General features: G+C 40.2%; 1 protein-coding gene across 1 annotated transcript in view; it reads left to right on the top strand.

The window, feature by feature from the left end:
- Positions 1 to 9,281, top strand: part of ABHD5 (abhydrolase domain containing 5, lysophosphatidic acid acyltransferase) — a 30,004-nt gene extending 20,723 nt beyond the window's left edge. Inside the window, exons 5-7 of the mRNA XM_062567850.1 lie at positions 3,132 to 3,243; positions 3,845 to 4,031; positions 6,379 to 9,281. Of these exons, the coding sequence (XP_062423834.1) occupies positions 3,132 to 3,243; positions 3,845 to 4,031; positions 6,379 to 6,468 (389 nt within the window). The 3' untranslated portion in view covers positions 6,469 to 9,281. The remainder of the gene's footprint in view (positions 1 to 3,131; positions 3,244 to 3,844; positions 4,032 to 6,378) is intronic.
- The last annotated feature ends 6,065 nt before the right edge of the window (positions 9,282 to 15,346 follow it).

The following is a 15,346-nucleotide window of genomic DNA, read 5'->3' as shown; positions in this document are numbered from 1 at the left end:
ATAATGTTAGAGTGCCATCTCTCATAAATTGGTTTATATTTGGCCTGAGTTTAGAGACATTAAGCTGAAACTGTCATTGTAATGTAGGACACAGCTGAGAGGAAAACAGCAGACAAAGAAAAACAATCTTCCCCTTCTTTGTATTTCTACATCTCTTCAACAGCACTGATGTGAAGTTAGATAAATTCTATATTTACTCTAATATAAGAATAAGTACAGGTGGCCAGAAATAGTAAGGTTTTAGTTTGTATGGGGAGTGGGAAGGAGGGCATAGTTAAAAACATCAAGATTCATGCCAATTCTTAAATTAATTGTATGTGTTCCTTCTTGAGGGAAAGAGGTTATCTGTTTATTAATCATTGTATTACAGGAGTATCTGTTGGGGAGGCTTGGAAAAAGGTATTCTTTAGACCTCTTACAAGTTATAAATAACTTCTGGCTTGTCACTTTTTTTCTTGAAATATCTTTAGTTGCTATCATTCACCTCTTCCTCATTTTTGGTGTTGAGTAAAAAAGAAACTAGCAGTACTTCTAGTCTTCTTTTACATTTAAACCACATCTATTTTTCAATTCTTTTTGTATAAAATATATATTTTAATAAGCTGATATATTTGATTTTCAGAAACATGACAAAATTAATTAGCTCTTCAGACAAGCAACGTATTTTGTACAAACAAATTATTTTTAAGTAAAATGCTTTCTAATTTGGTTAACAGAATGACTTGAAGTGTATTATTCAGTGGTAAATATTGATTTATACATTTTATCCAATAACAAATGCATACATAAATCAATCCATGTGGAAAAGTTCAAAGCTGAAATTGCTTCCCTTACCAAGTAAATGCAGTCCTAACCAGGCTACAGAATCAGGCCTTGTCTTGCAGAGAAATCCCAAACCTTGCCTTTCCTGTAGGATGACGTTGAGGCAGCGTTTTTTATCTCTTTCCATCCATTTCTCACTTCAATTTTCCAAAAAGCTTTTCAGCATTGACATAACATGGAGTTCTTGACAGATGAGGCACAATTCTTGGATAGAGAAGTGCAAGTTTAGGATACTATCCTGGGAGACAGGCATGAACAGGCGTTGCGCCCAACTTGATGAAGGCACTGAACAAACCCAAGTTTCCCTCTCCTGCTCACGTGCTCACTCTGCTGAACTGGTGTAGCTGTCTGGTCCTCATTATGGGGCCAGCTGCTTGTGTTCAAAATTAAATGTTAGGCATTGAAGTGTGAACAGGGTTCTTAGAGTGTCATGGTGCTATCACATACATATTTATTCAGACCTGTAGGCAGTTACCTAAACCTGAGAGAGAAACCTGAGAGAGAGACAGATTTTGAGAGAGACCTTTTTCTTTAAATAGTTTCCAATTAGTTGATTTACTTGTTTTCTTTCACCAGAACAGTCAGTCAGAAGGCTCACAGTGTAGGGATTTTAGATGCTTAGTTTGGGTTTGTGGATTCCATTGCTAGAACTGAAAGCTTAAAATTACTCATGGCAGCACTGTGACCACATCCTTCTGTAGAACTTAGTCTTTAATGTCAGTATTTCTTTTAGAGTTTCCCTAGACACTATGGGAAACATCAGCCAAACAATTGAGGGTGTCTTCAATAAACATTAAGAATAAATCAATATGATTTCATTTAAGAATTCATTCCAGGGTATCTTGACTCCTTGTTTCATTCTGTCCCTGTATATTTCCAGGGAAAGAACAGTTTCACAATTTGACCCACAGCGCAAAACACTTTTTCATTTGCTTTTTAACAAAATAGAAAGAGAATTCTAAAATGGGAGACATTTTCATTCCCAGATACTGGAAATGAAGATACTATGGCTTCTATACTTAATGCCACATTGGTGTTAAGGAGTTTTATTTCTGGTTTTTTGTAACAGTAGCAGGGAAGGACATAGAAATACCTCTCCCAGGTATGCTTATTCCAGGGATGGATGCAACATTTATGTTCTAAAGCAAAAAAAATAAAGAAATTAGCACAAAAATCAGAGAGTTGAGCTCCCTAGAGATAATACAGGCAATAAAACAAGTTGCAGAATGTTTGCAAAATCTTCATCACTTTATGACTTAAATCTCTTTCATATGGCAGTTCTTTCCTCTTGTACTGTGTTCATTTTCTAAATTGATTTAAAGCATACACAAGGCATGTTGCAATAGTCTAATCTCAAGGTTACAAAAGCATAGATCACTGACATGGTCTACATAAATAGTAACAGGCCTTTGGCCTGGAACAGGTAAGAAGAAGTGACATCATCATAATTGCATAGGTTAACAGTATTTTCAGTTGATAAACTTAAGTGGTAAGCTGTGAGGCTACATCTTCAGTAAGAGATGAATAATATTCATAGACTAAAAGTAGCCTTTGCTGAGACTCTTGCCCCTAAGATCTGCCTGATCAGTTAGAAGAGATGCATTTTTTGAAAATGTTTTTCAGGGCAGGAGCTTAACTTTGACTGTGAAGAGAACAACTTTAAGTTAAATTCTTTTCATTTATACCACTTCTTATGTCCTGTACTGATATCAAGCTTTCTACACAAGTTCTTTAGCACAGACATCTGTTCTTTCAGCTGAACATTGGTGAAATGAACTAGCTTCAGAAGAAGACTGTTCGGTAAAAGGGGAATATAGATGTGTCTAAGGAGGAAAAAAAAACTATTTTTTTTCAACAGTGCCTTTCAGCTCTGAAAGATTAGATGCTTTCATCTCACCTAGTGCTGTCAGAGCAACAGAGAGGAAAGTGTTGGTGTCACGTAAAACTGAACTGGTGACAAAAAATCTGCTTAGCCCATTTGCTGGTCTCCTTTGCATTTTTCTTCTTTTGCTGAAGTGGCCCCTCGCAAACGTTCCCAAAGTGTATTCAGCAGGGTTTGAATTGCCTCTGTTTCAGTGCAGCATAAAATTACTTAGAATATTTATGTTTAGTTCCTGTTTGGTGCAATCGTATTTGGCCATCACGTTTTCCTAAGACATGCAAGTGATGAAGCAAAACACTGTTTAGAAATTGCAAAATGTCACAAGCTTTAAGGGAGTATGTTTGGGAGATTGTAATGAAAAGCATTAGGCAACCTGATAAAGTTATCTATACCAGCTCCTCCTATAATACTGTTTTCTGTTTAACAGGACTAAGCCTTGTACAGCGTTTAAGACCAGATTTCAAGCGAAAATATTCATCAATGTTTGATGATAACACTGTGACTGAGTATATCTATCACTGCAATGTACAGACACCCAGGTGAGTATGAGTTTCCCAGTGTATTTTGAAAGCTCTCTCATTTACTGAGTGCATGCTGCTCCCTCCAATGGTCATGGTAATGGTATGCATGCTAATTTTTTTTTTTTTTTACTGTAACATTTATTTTATTAATTGAAGAAGAAAAAGAGGATTGCATTTTCTCTGAATTTCAGAAATTGATAAATGTAGAAAATATCCTGATTTTGCTTCTTCCAAACTATTTGTGTTTTCTCTTTGAGAGAGAGCTTGGGCACTAATTTTTAATCCAAAGGATTTTATCGTGGCTTACTTTGTAAAGCCTTTCTTAAACCTTAAAAATATGTCGTCTCATGCTTTTAAATGTTAGCACTCAGTACTGTGAAAACATAGACTATTTATGTTGAAAATTACATGCAAACCTTGAAAACTCATGATTTTAATAGTCAAAAATCCCAACTTCATTTATTATTGCATTTTGTGTGTGTGTTACCAAAAGGCATAGTTATGCCAATTTAAAGGTAGTTAAAGGTAGAGGAAGGGAGAAAAAGGCAGAAACGTTGGAGAAGATTCTTTTTTTTAATTTTTTTTTTTTTTTTTTTTTAACTCTTTTTGTATGGCTAAGTGGTGAAACTGCTTTCAAGAATATGACTATTCCTTATGGATGGGCAAAGAGGCCAATGCTGAAACGGATTTCACACATGGATCAAGACATTCCAATCACTGTGGTCTATGGAGCACGTTCATGTATAGATGGCAATTCTGGCAGCACTATCCAGTCTCTGAGACCAAATTCATATGTGAAGACAATAGTAAGTTGACTTCTATGAGATTTTTAGTGCATCTGTGTGAATTCTTTTTAATTATATCCATCTTATGCATTTTTCATACTAGCTGTGGGAATGATGGCCCTTTGATTTAAGGCCTTGGATGAAAAATTCTGATTTTTGTAACAGATAAAGAGAAAATAAGAGTTAGCTTAGAGAAAACTGAAACGAAAGTGTATGAGTTCCCTGAGTAAGAATGAAACATGTTATCATGATAAGCTGAATTAGATCTATGAGCAAGGTCATTTTTTTTTCTCTACAAAAACTTTTACCCTACACTAGTACAAATAGCTTTGGGGTCACCGGTGAGTATTCAGGCTTTTTTGTTTGTTTGCTTTAAACAACAGCTTTCTTAACATATGTGTATGAAATGGTCAGGAGGCTCTCATAAGTTGTTCCAATCTGTTTGTATAAAACTTTTGTTTCTTTAAGAGAGTGGTTTGTGCCTGGTAGGTTCTTGGAAGCACCTTTCTTTGAATCATTACAGAAACACTCAGTTTTGTCTTTCTAGCTAGTACATTCCTGTTCAGAGGTATGGCATTATCATTTAAAATATGTGCACTTGTAACTTGCTGCAAATATGCAATGCACACACTGCATTTTTTTGTTTGATTTCTTTAAAAACAAATAAATATTGAAGTATTCTTCACGCATTCTCACATCAGTCAGACGCGATAATTGGATATGTATATATGTTACAATCTTATGAGGTGATAAAATGCTAGAATATGCCAGCTGTCGTCTTACTGATACCGAGTCGTAACTGGACAAAGGTTTATAGTATGTGATGTCTACAGTACACTTGGACAAGTCATACAAGTAAAATTTGAAAAATGATACGGTTATGAAGCTGTTTACATGTGTTAATGAGCACAAATACCGTTCATAAATGCTAACATCCAGAACTGAAAGCATCACTTTACTGCTTAACTACAGAGTAAGTTTCAACAAAGAATCACTATTGAGAAGTGCACAATAGGTTATTAGGATAAGCTTATGTCAGGCAAGCAGGTTTTTCCAGTCTGGTCGGTGGTTTTTAGTAGGCACAGTAGGTAATGTAATGTTTTAGAGTAATTCAGATTAAAATTTTGTCATGCCAAATGCAGTTTCTAAAAGATAGTTGGGGTGGAGGAAATTACAGGGACTTTGAAAGACATTCACAAAAACAAAGGAATGAAAGGGCTTCCATGAGGCTGACACATGGACTGCTCTTCTACCATTGGCTTTGCCAGCCTTGGTAAAGTGCAGAGAGATTTTGAGGATTTTATGTATGTTTATTTCTAACTAAATTTTACTTGAAGAGTTTTCTTTTTTTAACATGCCAACATAGCTGTATTTCTATTTAAGATAGTGTTTCATTTTGGAGACTTAAGAGGGAATGTTTTAATGCTGGGGGAGGGGAAAAGTAGATTTGAATACAAATAAATCTTGGATTGGGTATAACATTAGAAGAAAATAGGTCAAGCGCCTTTACCATTTAGTATGATGATGATTTCCTTCATGACAGTTTCGGCAGAGAGTGATAAATTACAGAAAAACTTTTAACTACAATATATGTGCTTACTTAAGCCTTTAATTTTATTACATGGTTTCAGTGAAATAATCTAGGTCAGAAAAGGCTCACAAATGTGATTTCCCCCCCCCCCCCCCATATACTACATCATTTGGATTTGACTTTTCCCTGCTTAAAATAGCAGTTAATTCAGAGGATTGAAATCTGCTTCCACAAGTCTAGAAAATCCTCAGCAATTTAAGCCTCTAAGTTCTTACTCATTTATCTTAGTACCTTTTAGTCCTTTCTGTATAATTCTTTTAATAAGGGAATAGAAATGATCAAATGTTTTCTCTAGTACAAACACTTGGAGAAGTAAAGAGCCACTCTGCAGATTTTTTGAGTGGAGAATGAAGGGAACTAAGGCTAACTGAAAGCTTGACGTGTAAAGTGTTCTCTTAACTTTGTATTGCAATGACTTCCGTCCACTTAAATCTTTCTTTCAACAAGATGTGCAATTGTGGTTTTACCCTCTTTTCCTATGTAACAAAGTCCTTCAACAGGTGAAATAAACTTTCATTTTTCCTTAAGTTTAGACCATTGGGTTTTTTGGGTTGTATGATACAACCTCCTAGCAGCCACTGTGGTAAACTTCATTAACACAGACTGGATGCGATTGATAGTTTCAATTTCACGGTTTTTCCTTTCAAATAATAAAGTATCAAATTGATAATGTTTAAAACTCAGTTTGTTGTGGGTATATTCTTCACATATCCTCATAATTTATTTATATTTTACATTCTTCTCCTTTTGACCTCTGTCTCTACCTTCATCCTCCAGGCTATCCTTGGTGCAGGTCATTATGTGTATGCTGATCAACCTGAAGACTTCAATCAGAGAGTAAAAGATATCTGTGATTCTGTGGACTGACTGTGTTCTACTATGTTCTCCTTAGAAATTCGTACTATAGATAACATGTAATAGCAATACTCTGTAGAGAATTACTAAAGAATGCAGAGCTAATGGAACAGGCTCTGTTTGCACACTGTTTCTTCTAAGAAGTCATTTGCACACTTAAACCACTTAGTGCCTTTGGGGGGTGATAGGGTGATTTTAGGCAAACTGTACGAATTTGTTTGAGATTTGTCTTTAAGTATTGGCCTGTCATATATGAAACTACATACAGCTTTTTGAACTGGAATTTTCTTCAAATTGTAATTGAATTTTGCATACCTTGAATGTTATAAAGATGTTGCATTCTCCACCGACACAGAGACCTATATCAATATAGATATAATGCATAAAATACAGTTTGGTTTCTTTATAAACATTCATATTTTCTAGTTGATGTTTCATAGCAAGAATATGAAAATGCTCATACATACTTTATTTTTGGATTGCAGAACTCCATGCACCATATTTTAAGATTTGGTGAGTCTTCTTCTGTTAGAACAACTTGTAAAGCTGATTTTGGGGTAGAGACAGGGCCAAAACAATGCACAATGTTTGTCGCTGAAATGTGTTAGTCTGTAAGGAATCAGGGTTCAATATTAGGAAATATTTTTGCTGTTGGATGCTATTTCTGTTTATCTAAAGGCATTTTCTTCCATGTGTGTCACTTTTATTGAAGCCTCAATTTCTAAGAGTCAGTGATGTCACTGACTTTCATGCTTCCAGAAATACTTCGATTTGTAGATTTCAGTGATTTTAAAATACAGAAGATGGCTTGTTAGTTACTGTATCTATTTTTAACAGTGTATAATTACTGCAAGATTTGTTGCTAGCCTAAACGTAACAATTGTAGATGAGTTGACAAGATTTGGATTAATGCTAGGAAATGGCCATCTGGATAGTGAGTATAACTCCCTTTTTCTTTCGATTGAAAGCCTAGTCTGCTTTTTAATAAACTTTGGAGGGAGGAGGAGAATGCTGATGCTCTCTAATTGGGAACTACAGCAGAATAGTGTATTTTTAGTTAACATGCAACCTCCTTGTAGGAAGGATTATTATTACTGGAATAAACAATACCACTGTAACAACTTACAATTACATGTTTTGGAGGTTCTTTATGTAGTTATATATTTTAATTGAATATTTGGAAATCAGAGCTAATCCAGTCTCTGAATCTTTTTGAAACTGTAGATTGATGTTAGTTTATCGCATGCTTAGTAAATTAAGCAAAATACTTTGTCACTTTAAAGCCAAAATTATGTGGTGATTTGTATTTTAAAAAACAAGTTTACATGAAACTATTGATCTGCTTTTGAATCTTGAATTGACTACTGCAGAGTTCTTGATACTTTTATACATAGAGGATTTGAATTAACAATAGCACCATCTTAAGGCTTGAGTAGAATTGTGTGCATTTTTGCTCAAATTATTGATTTGTTGCACATATTTATGATGTGAAAGGCAAAGATACCTAAAATGTTCAGAAAATATTCTGATTATGTTCCAAGCTGAGCATAATCTCTCTCCCTCAAGGAGATGTTTACATATATGGTGCTATGTAAACATCAAACAGTCTTTGTGACTGCCTTGACTGGTAGCACTTAATATCTAACAAGTTAAATGATTTTATTAAAATAATTTATTGAATTCAGTTACATTTTCAAATAGCAGATGCCAGATTTTTTTAAAATCTGTTTTATTTGCTAAAATCTTGCATTCAAAATAGAAAATAAGAGTATTGATTATAATGTTTAGTATAAGCTATAAATTGTCAGTCATGCCAGCATTTATGCTGATGCCGTTAGTATATATTTTTTTCACCCTTATCAGCGTCTAATTTGTATTTATCAGCTTAAATGACTCATTTAATTGTGTGTAAAAACCTCACCTAAAAACATACTCTGAGTCTCTTCCAAATGACAACAGACAGTACAAACTTGGTATTTTCAGATAGCACTTACTGATGGGAATTCCGGATTTCCTATCAAAAGATGAGTAGGGATAAGAATTGCACACTGAATATGAATGCTCTTTTGAACATCCCCTGCTTTTTCAGCTCATTGTATTAATAAAACTTACTGCTTAAGTTTTGCACAATAAAAAAAAAATCTTAAATTTTGTGTTTGATTTAATCTTAAGACATGATGTTGCTTTTGTAGTAATTTGTGTGTGATTAAGCTCTGGAAATCAAAAGTAATTAATAAGTTTTGCTAAACCATCCAAAAATGTATTAAAGATATAGTAAAGCTTGTTCTGAAATGCCTCAGTGTTCTTAAAATTTCTTGTATTTAACTGAGGAGGTGAGCGTTTGTCAACAAGTGGCTGCACGTTCAGAACCCTGATTGCACATACAAAGAAAGTGTGTGTTGATTATCTTCGAAGCAGTATTAGATACTCTCGTGAAAGTCAAGGTGGAATTTGGAATATCCTATTGTGTGCATTATAACCTAGTAAAATTACTGTACATGATAATAGGTGCTGAACAGATAATGAATAGCAGATACTGAAAAGACTTGGAAGCTGGACTTCTTGTGAAGAATTGCTCTCAAGGAGTCAGCTCAGTTTCTCCAAAAGTTCTGTTTCAGTACAATGACTGGCTGCTTAAAATGCGTTGCAGTGAGTGGGGCTGTTTTTATTAGAGTGCTGTAAAATAAGACAAGGATCACAGGTGTGAAAGCACCCAGAGATCTATCCTGTTGTAGCCTCAAAATGAAGACAGCTTTGTATCAGAAGCAACAGCATAGCATAAAAAATCCTAAATATTAATAAAAATCTGAAATTAACTGTCTAAATCTCCAGGACACTCTCTTCCTCCTGAGGTTGTTGTGATAAAATTTTATTAAAATAACTTAGTAATATTTTGTTTGCATGGCTGACTGCATCTTGTTACTTATTGAACCCTGCCAGCTTAGATTTTAGTTTCAAAAAAATGATTTTCAGAGAAGTAATTTATTGATAAGGTGTTATAATGAAACATTCACAGGCATCACAAGAAAGTCCCTGTTCATATCTGATTGTGAAATGGAGCCTGAGCATGTGAATTCATAGGCACTGAGCTTGGAGATAGATCCAAGCAGGAGAAATGCTGTCATCTTGTTTCACTCCGGTTAAAGCAATGCTAGCATTTGTTTTTAAACCCTACGTTTTTTTTAAGGTTGCTGTAACAGTTCATGCTGAACTGATGTGGCAATCTCCATCCGAAATGCTTGCTGTGATCCCTGGTTATACTCAAAGCTCCCAACTCTTTTGGATCACTGCTATTCAAGATCTTGACTGGGAGTTGGACAAGACTGGTGTAATAAAAGCATTTGGAATTAATACATAGGCAGACATATCTGGAAACACCTATTTTGCTGATATGCATTGAAATGTGAGCCTCTAGAAGCACAAAGCCCATAGTCACCTGTTAAATGCGTTTCCCCCCAGTATACTAGGAGATTAAAACAGATGGTGGCTTGTTTGCTTGTTACATTAACTTTTCTAGCTCTTCCCTTTAAGAAGGCTCCACCTCCCACACTTGTACGCAGTGTTTAGTGTACTTACACTAATTCTACCTGAATTCTCTGTGTTACTCTGAGTTCAGTACATCATTCAAAAGCTGGAGCTGTCCCTTCATCGGCGTCAGGATTATTCCATGACCAACTAGAAAAAGAGTAAGGTAACCACGGAGCAAGAGAATAAAAAATCCTGTTTGCTCTTTCTTAAAGCCAGTGAATTCAGTGAAAGTATTTAAGTACAATTGTTTCCGCTGTAGCTGTTGAATGAGGCTTTAAATGGGTAATTTCTTAGAGCTCATCCAAGTATCTGATATTTTGTCTTGTTAGCCCGTTGCTGCTATTTTTAAGCATGGCAGCGCGCCTCAGTTGCCAGAAGGCTTCAACTAGGAAAGTACTTTCTAGCAATCACTAGCTGTAAGCGACACTCGGCAAAGGGTCAGCTTGGGTTCGGTAAAGGTGACTGGAGAGAGACTTGTTCTAGAGGGATTAGGGAGTCCCCACAGGGCACAGGTGCACGCAGCTCTGCTTTCTGAGATAGCGGCATTAGACGAAGATCGGTTGAGTCTTCGGGCTTTCCAGAGTGAGCGGATGGAGCAAACTGCAGCAGCAGAGGCCTGTAGCTGGAATGACGCCGTATACCACGAGTACGTGCTAGAAATGAGTGAGGCGGCTGCAAACAGTAAACTCCAGTCAAAGAGCGCGGGGAATGAACGTTTGCCTTGCCTCAAGAACTGGTTCAGATCTGACGGGATAAGGGAAATGGAGAGGGGAAGAATCCCTGGTGCCTACTGCGTGGAAAGCGTACGTGAGAACTGACGAACGAGGAGAAAGAAGAATTAAACAGAAATCCCTGGAGGTAGGTGTGAAATTGCAAGCTAGAACAGAAGGCGACCTGCTGTCGTGAGGTGCGTGCAAGAAGGTAACTAAGCCTTAGGCCACCGCCGTCTAATCCAGTAAGTGCTAAGCTGAAGTGTCTTCTCACAATTAATTCTTCATTGCTTCTGTGAAACACTGAATATTTCCCTTAACTATAGTTTTTTTTCTCTGGGCATTGGAACTAGATAGCAAGCTAGCACTTAGCTTTTCCATGTCCGAGCTCCCCTCTCTTTCCTTTTGTTTGCGCTTACTAAGGTTGTTGCACAGTAACAAGGCTCATCAAGGAAGGGCAGCGCTTGCAGCACCGGCCAGAGGGAGGGCTGGCCGGTACGTGGGGCTCTGTAAAGGTCTGGTGCATCTAGGCCGGCAAAACTTGCCCTCCGAACGCGTATGGCGCGTCACAAGCTGGGCGGGAAGCGTTCAAAGAACGTGGAAAAGAATGAGCGATGGTATTCCTGTGAGCCAAAAACGTACTGGTGGCAGAGCATGAGGTTAGGGGGACGCAGAACTGCCTGAGGTAAAATGAAAGAGCAAGACTTTTGGTTTTACCAAGCCTGGTCGCCAAGGGTGATCGTGTGCCGCGTTTTACAAGAGGAGTGCTGGGGTCTTGCCTGCGTCCTCCTCTGCCTGATGGCATTTTAATCATGCGAGTATCCTGCCCTAAAATTTACATAGAGGGATAGAGGGAATGTAGCATTTTTAAAAAAAAATACAGAACTGCTTCATGAGTGCTCAGATCCAGCATTCCACTAAAACTTTTTAAAATATCGAAAAAAATTATATATTTATTTTCTGGAAATTATAGAAATATTTGTTGTATATTTTTAAAGATTAAACGCTCTCAAGTAGCAAGAACACACTGCTGCCCCAAAACTTAGTTTTGTGTGTGTGTGTGTCTACATAATTTATAAGTGATACTAATTAGCAGCAAGATGAAAGAGGTGACTGCGCTAAGCTAGGTGTTTATTGCACTTTATTTTATGCTTTGCTGGTATGTGCTGGGGTGGAGCGTTAACCCTAAATCTACAGTAAGAGGCAGGTATGTTTTGAAGATAACTGCACCAGCGGAATCTCAGGCTTTTTACCCGGTCTGGTTTTGCACCTCTGAATTCACATAATTCACACGTTTTCCTCCATTTGGCACTGGTCTAAAAGCAGCACTGACTTGTATGCTAAAGGGTTAGTGAGGAGCTGCGTGGCGGCGGTGGTGGAGGTGGAGGGGGGTTGTTTGTTTATTAATTTTTTCCCTCTGGCAATATCCTGAAACGCTGACGGGAATCCGGGCAGGTGAATGAACCTGAACTCTCATCAAGCACAGCTTTTAATAAAGAATTATTAAATAAGGGGGCAACTTTTAAAGTGGCACCAGTCTGGCTTCTAATTTTGTTCTGATTTGGTCGTGGGTTCGAATGGGGCTGCTGGGGCACGAGGGGGAGCGGTGCCGTGGGGCGCGCTCCCGCGAGGGCGAAGCCGAGCCCCACGTCCTGCCCCATGGGGACACGGGGCTACGGGGAGGGCGTCCTGAGGCTGACGCAGCCCCGGCAGGGCTCGAGGGGAGAGCTGAAACTCCTCCGAGAACTATTTTTAGGTCTCAAAGTTACTTTTCAGAGCGAGTCTAAATTTACCTTCCTATAATCTTGCAGTCGCAGCAGTGCGAATCCCTAAAAAGAAGGGGGGGGGGAATAGCTGGCAGCGCGGGCGGGTGGGTTTGGGCTTGCCGCCTCCCTCCCCGGCTGCGGGGCCACGCGCCGGGGCTTTCCCACGCCGCGGGGACCTTTCCGGGGCGCACAAGGGGAAAAGGAGACTTCTGCATTTTCCACATCAGGGGAAGAAAAAAAAAAAAAAAAAATCTCTCCCGTAACCGGACTCCTCTTCGATTTTGGGGAGCCCGAGCGAGCAGGCGGTGGTTTGCCCGATAGCAAAATAACCTTGAGAGAGCAAAACGAGCTGCTGCTGGGATGCAGGTTCGGACGGCGGGAGCTCGGGGAACGCGCTCTTTTTGGCAGGCCGTCCCGCCAACAGCGTGCGTCCCGACCGGACAGGGGGAAAGGGACGGCTGCCCCTCGCTCGGCGTCTCCCGCGGGGCGCCCGGCGGGAGGGCGCCGGGGGGCTGCCCGGTTACCTGCTTCCGTAGCTTTGCTATGAGGGAACGTGGTCGGAAGAGTTAAGACAAGAAATTTGACCGCCGCCGGTGCTCTCCGGCTTTAAATCGGCTCTCGCTCTGCGCGGCAGCGCTGTTTTCTCATTTCATGGTCGCTGTACCAACCTGACATTTTCACCACGTGGAAAGGAGGAAAGTGCTCAAGCAAAATTACTTACCATGGAAGCTAAAAAAAAAAAAAAAAAAATCAATATTGCACATGCAGCAATCCTCCTCTCTCCCACCCCCGCCGTGACGATCTGAAGAAATGCAAAGAGGAGTAAAACATTTAAAAAGAAATGGAAAACCCTAACTGAGGTGTCCTCAAGCCTCTGACTTTGCCCACTGTTGATGATAGCATCAGAAAAATTAAAAAGGGGTTAACTAGGTTATGGTTTGGAAATCGGGCTCTTTCTTACAGTTTTGGGCTAAAAGCTTGGTGAAAATGTCACGGGTGTGTGGGTATTGCACAGTGTCACTAATGAGCAGAGTTAAGGCTGGTTTGGCTCTATCAGAGATGCAACTCCCTACTGTGAACGTGTTTTGTTCCTCCTGAGCTTAACTATCGTTCTATGTTTCCAAGATTTACGACATTTTGTCTTGCCATAATCAAAATGTGCCAGTGAAATGCTTTCCCTTAAACTACCTACACATGTCCTGCCCCTTCCCGCTCAGCGTCACGGGCTTTTCAGTTTGCTGCAGTCTGGCCGTAATAACAACGAAGCATAAAGCTGTGCTTAGAGAGTCAGTAATCAAGACGACGCGGAGTATTTTCACACCTTCTTGCATCTCCTGGGTGCTCACACCCTCCCACGTGGGAGCGGTGGCTGGCTCAGAGACGGGCTCCAGGCTCCCCCTCTGCCTTAGCTGTGGTTCTCCATTTCCCAGGACTCTGGCGCACGGGGCTCTGCTCGGCCGCACTGGAGAGGTTTCGCCCAGCCGGGCTATGTCCTCGGGTCTCTCCTGCAGGGATACACGACGGCGTGAATGAGGTAGCCTTGTTACCCTCCCCATATCTCGCCTCCCCCGTGGGACTGCTGCTTGTTACGTGAGCCAGCGAGGCAAGCGGGATGATCCACCTCGAAGCTGTCTAGAGTTAAAAGGAGAAGGTGCTGCAGGAGGAACCACCCCACCACCAGCTGTCGGGCTCCCCCATGCAAAACGGTGCTTTTAGCCCACTAACACCCTGCGGTTCTCGCACGCGCTGTCTTTGCCCCCATCCACACATAAGGAGAGCGTGGGTCGTGCTGCACTCGCTGGCGTAAATCAGCCTTGCTGCCACAGTGGTGCAGGCACTGGACGCAGCCCGTGCAGAGTGCAACATCTCCGGCTGTGCTGTCCCACCTCATGTTCTTCAAGAGGAGCAGAAGCAGCCTGGCTTCCTTTTGGCTGCATTTCCCCTTTGGTCTTGGAATAGCTGGTGTGGAGGATGCTTTCAGCCAAAGAGGTGGGCAGTGCGGGGCTGCCTGTTGCATGTGGGCGCTGACCTCCTGACCAGGCAGAAGTGCTGACCACAGTTCTTCTCTTCCTCCTCCTCCGTTTGCTCTCCAGCAGTAATGCACATGTGCTTTGTCCATAAATATATTATTTTGTGTTCCTGCCAGCCCAGACTAATAGGGCTAATGTTTCCTGAGGAGCAGCCCAAAGCTACATTAGCCGCAGATGTTTGATTGATTTAAAACAAAGAGCTCGACCGCCAAACTGCTCCATATGGTTTCTCTTCCTGTCACTTTGCCTGCAGGGTTATCTCTGAAATGCAATTAAGATGCTTAAAAGTACATTTTCAGGAAGATGCAGAATTGATGAGGGTGGGTTTGACGATGGGTGCCTCCAAAATGTTAGAACAAGAGCGAGGCAAGTCATGCCCTACCCTTTGCAGATGTACACATGGTTTTTCCACTTACATGAAGGTCTTAAATAGAGGGCAGGCCAGAAAAAAAAATCCCCCATTGTAAAGACTTTGCTGTAGATGTGCTTTGCCAGTACTTGTGTCTCCTGATATTCTGCTCATTTATTATTGAAGTCAAATGTTTCTCTAATCAGATATTTACTTTGAAACTTAAGTGCTGCAGAGATTTCATTCAACTCCACCTCTCCCCAGCCCCTGCTATTTAGACACCAGAGACAAAATCCATCCCTTGTGTAACTCTGCTGAAGTCTCGGTATTTATACTGAAGATGAACCCGGCCCTGTGTATTGTTTTCTGCCTGAGGGATGCCAGTCCCATCTGAGCCCCAAGGGACAGCAGCCCTGCCCATAGGCACTGGCACTGCAGGCCAGGCGTGCCAAGCAGGATGGGTGAAAGCTCCCTTTGGTGCCTCCCGGCAGGCCATCCGCCCTGAGC

Source organism: Rhea pennata, chromosome 2 (genome assembly GCF_028389875.1).
Source record: "Rhea pennata isolate bPtePen1 chromosome 2, bPtePen1.pri, whole genome shotgun sequence".
In the NCBI taxonomy this organism is placed as follows: domain Eukaryota; kingdom Metazoa; phylum Chordata; class Aves; order Rheiformes; family Rheidae; genus Rhea; species Rhea pennata.
The sequence above is the reverse complement of the archived record's forward strand: the minus strand, read 5'-3'. Positions and strand labels throughout refer to the sequence as shown.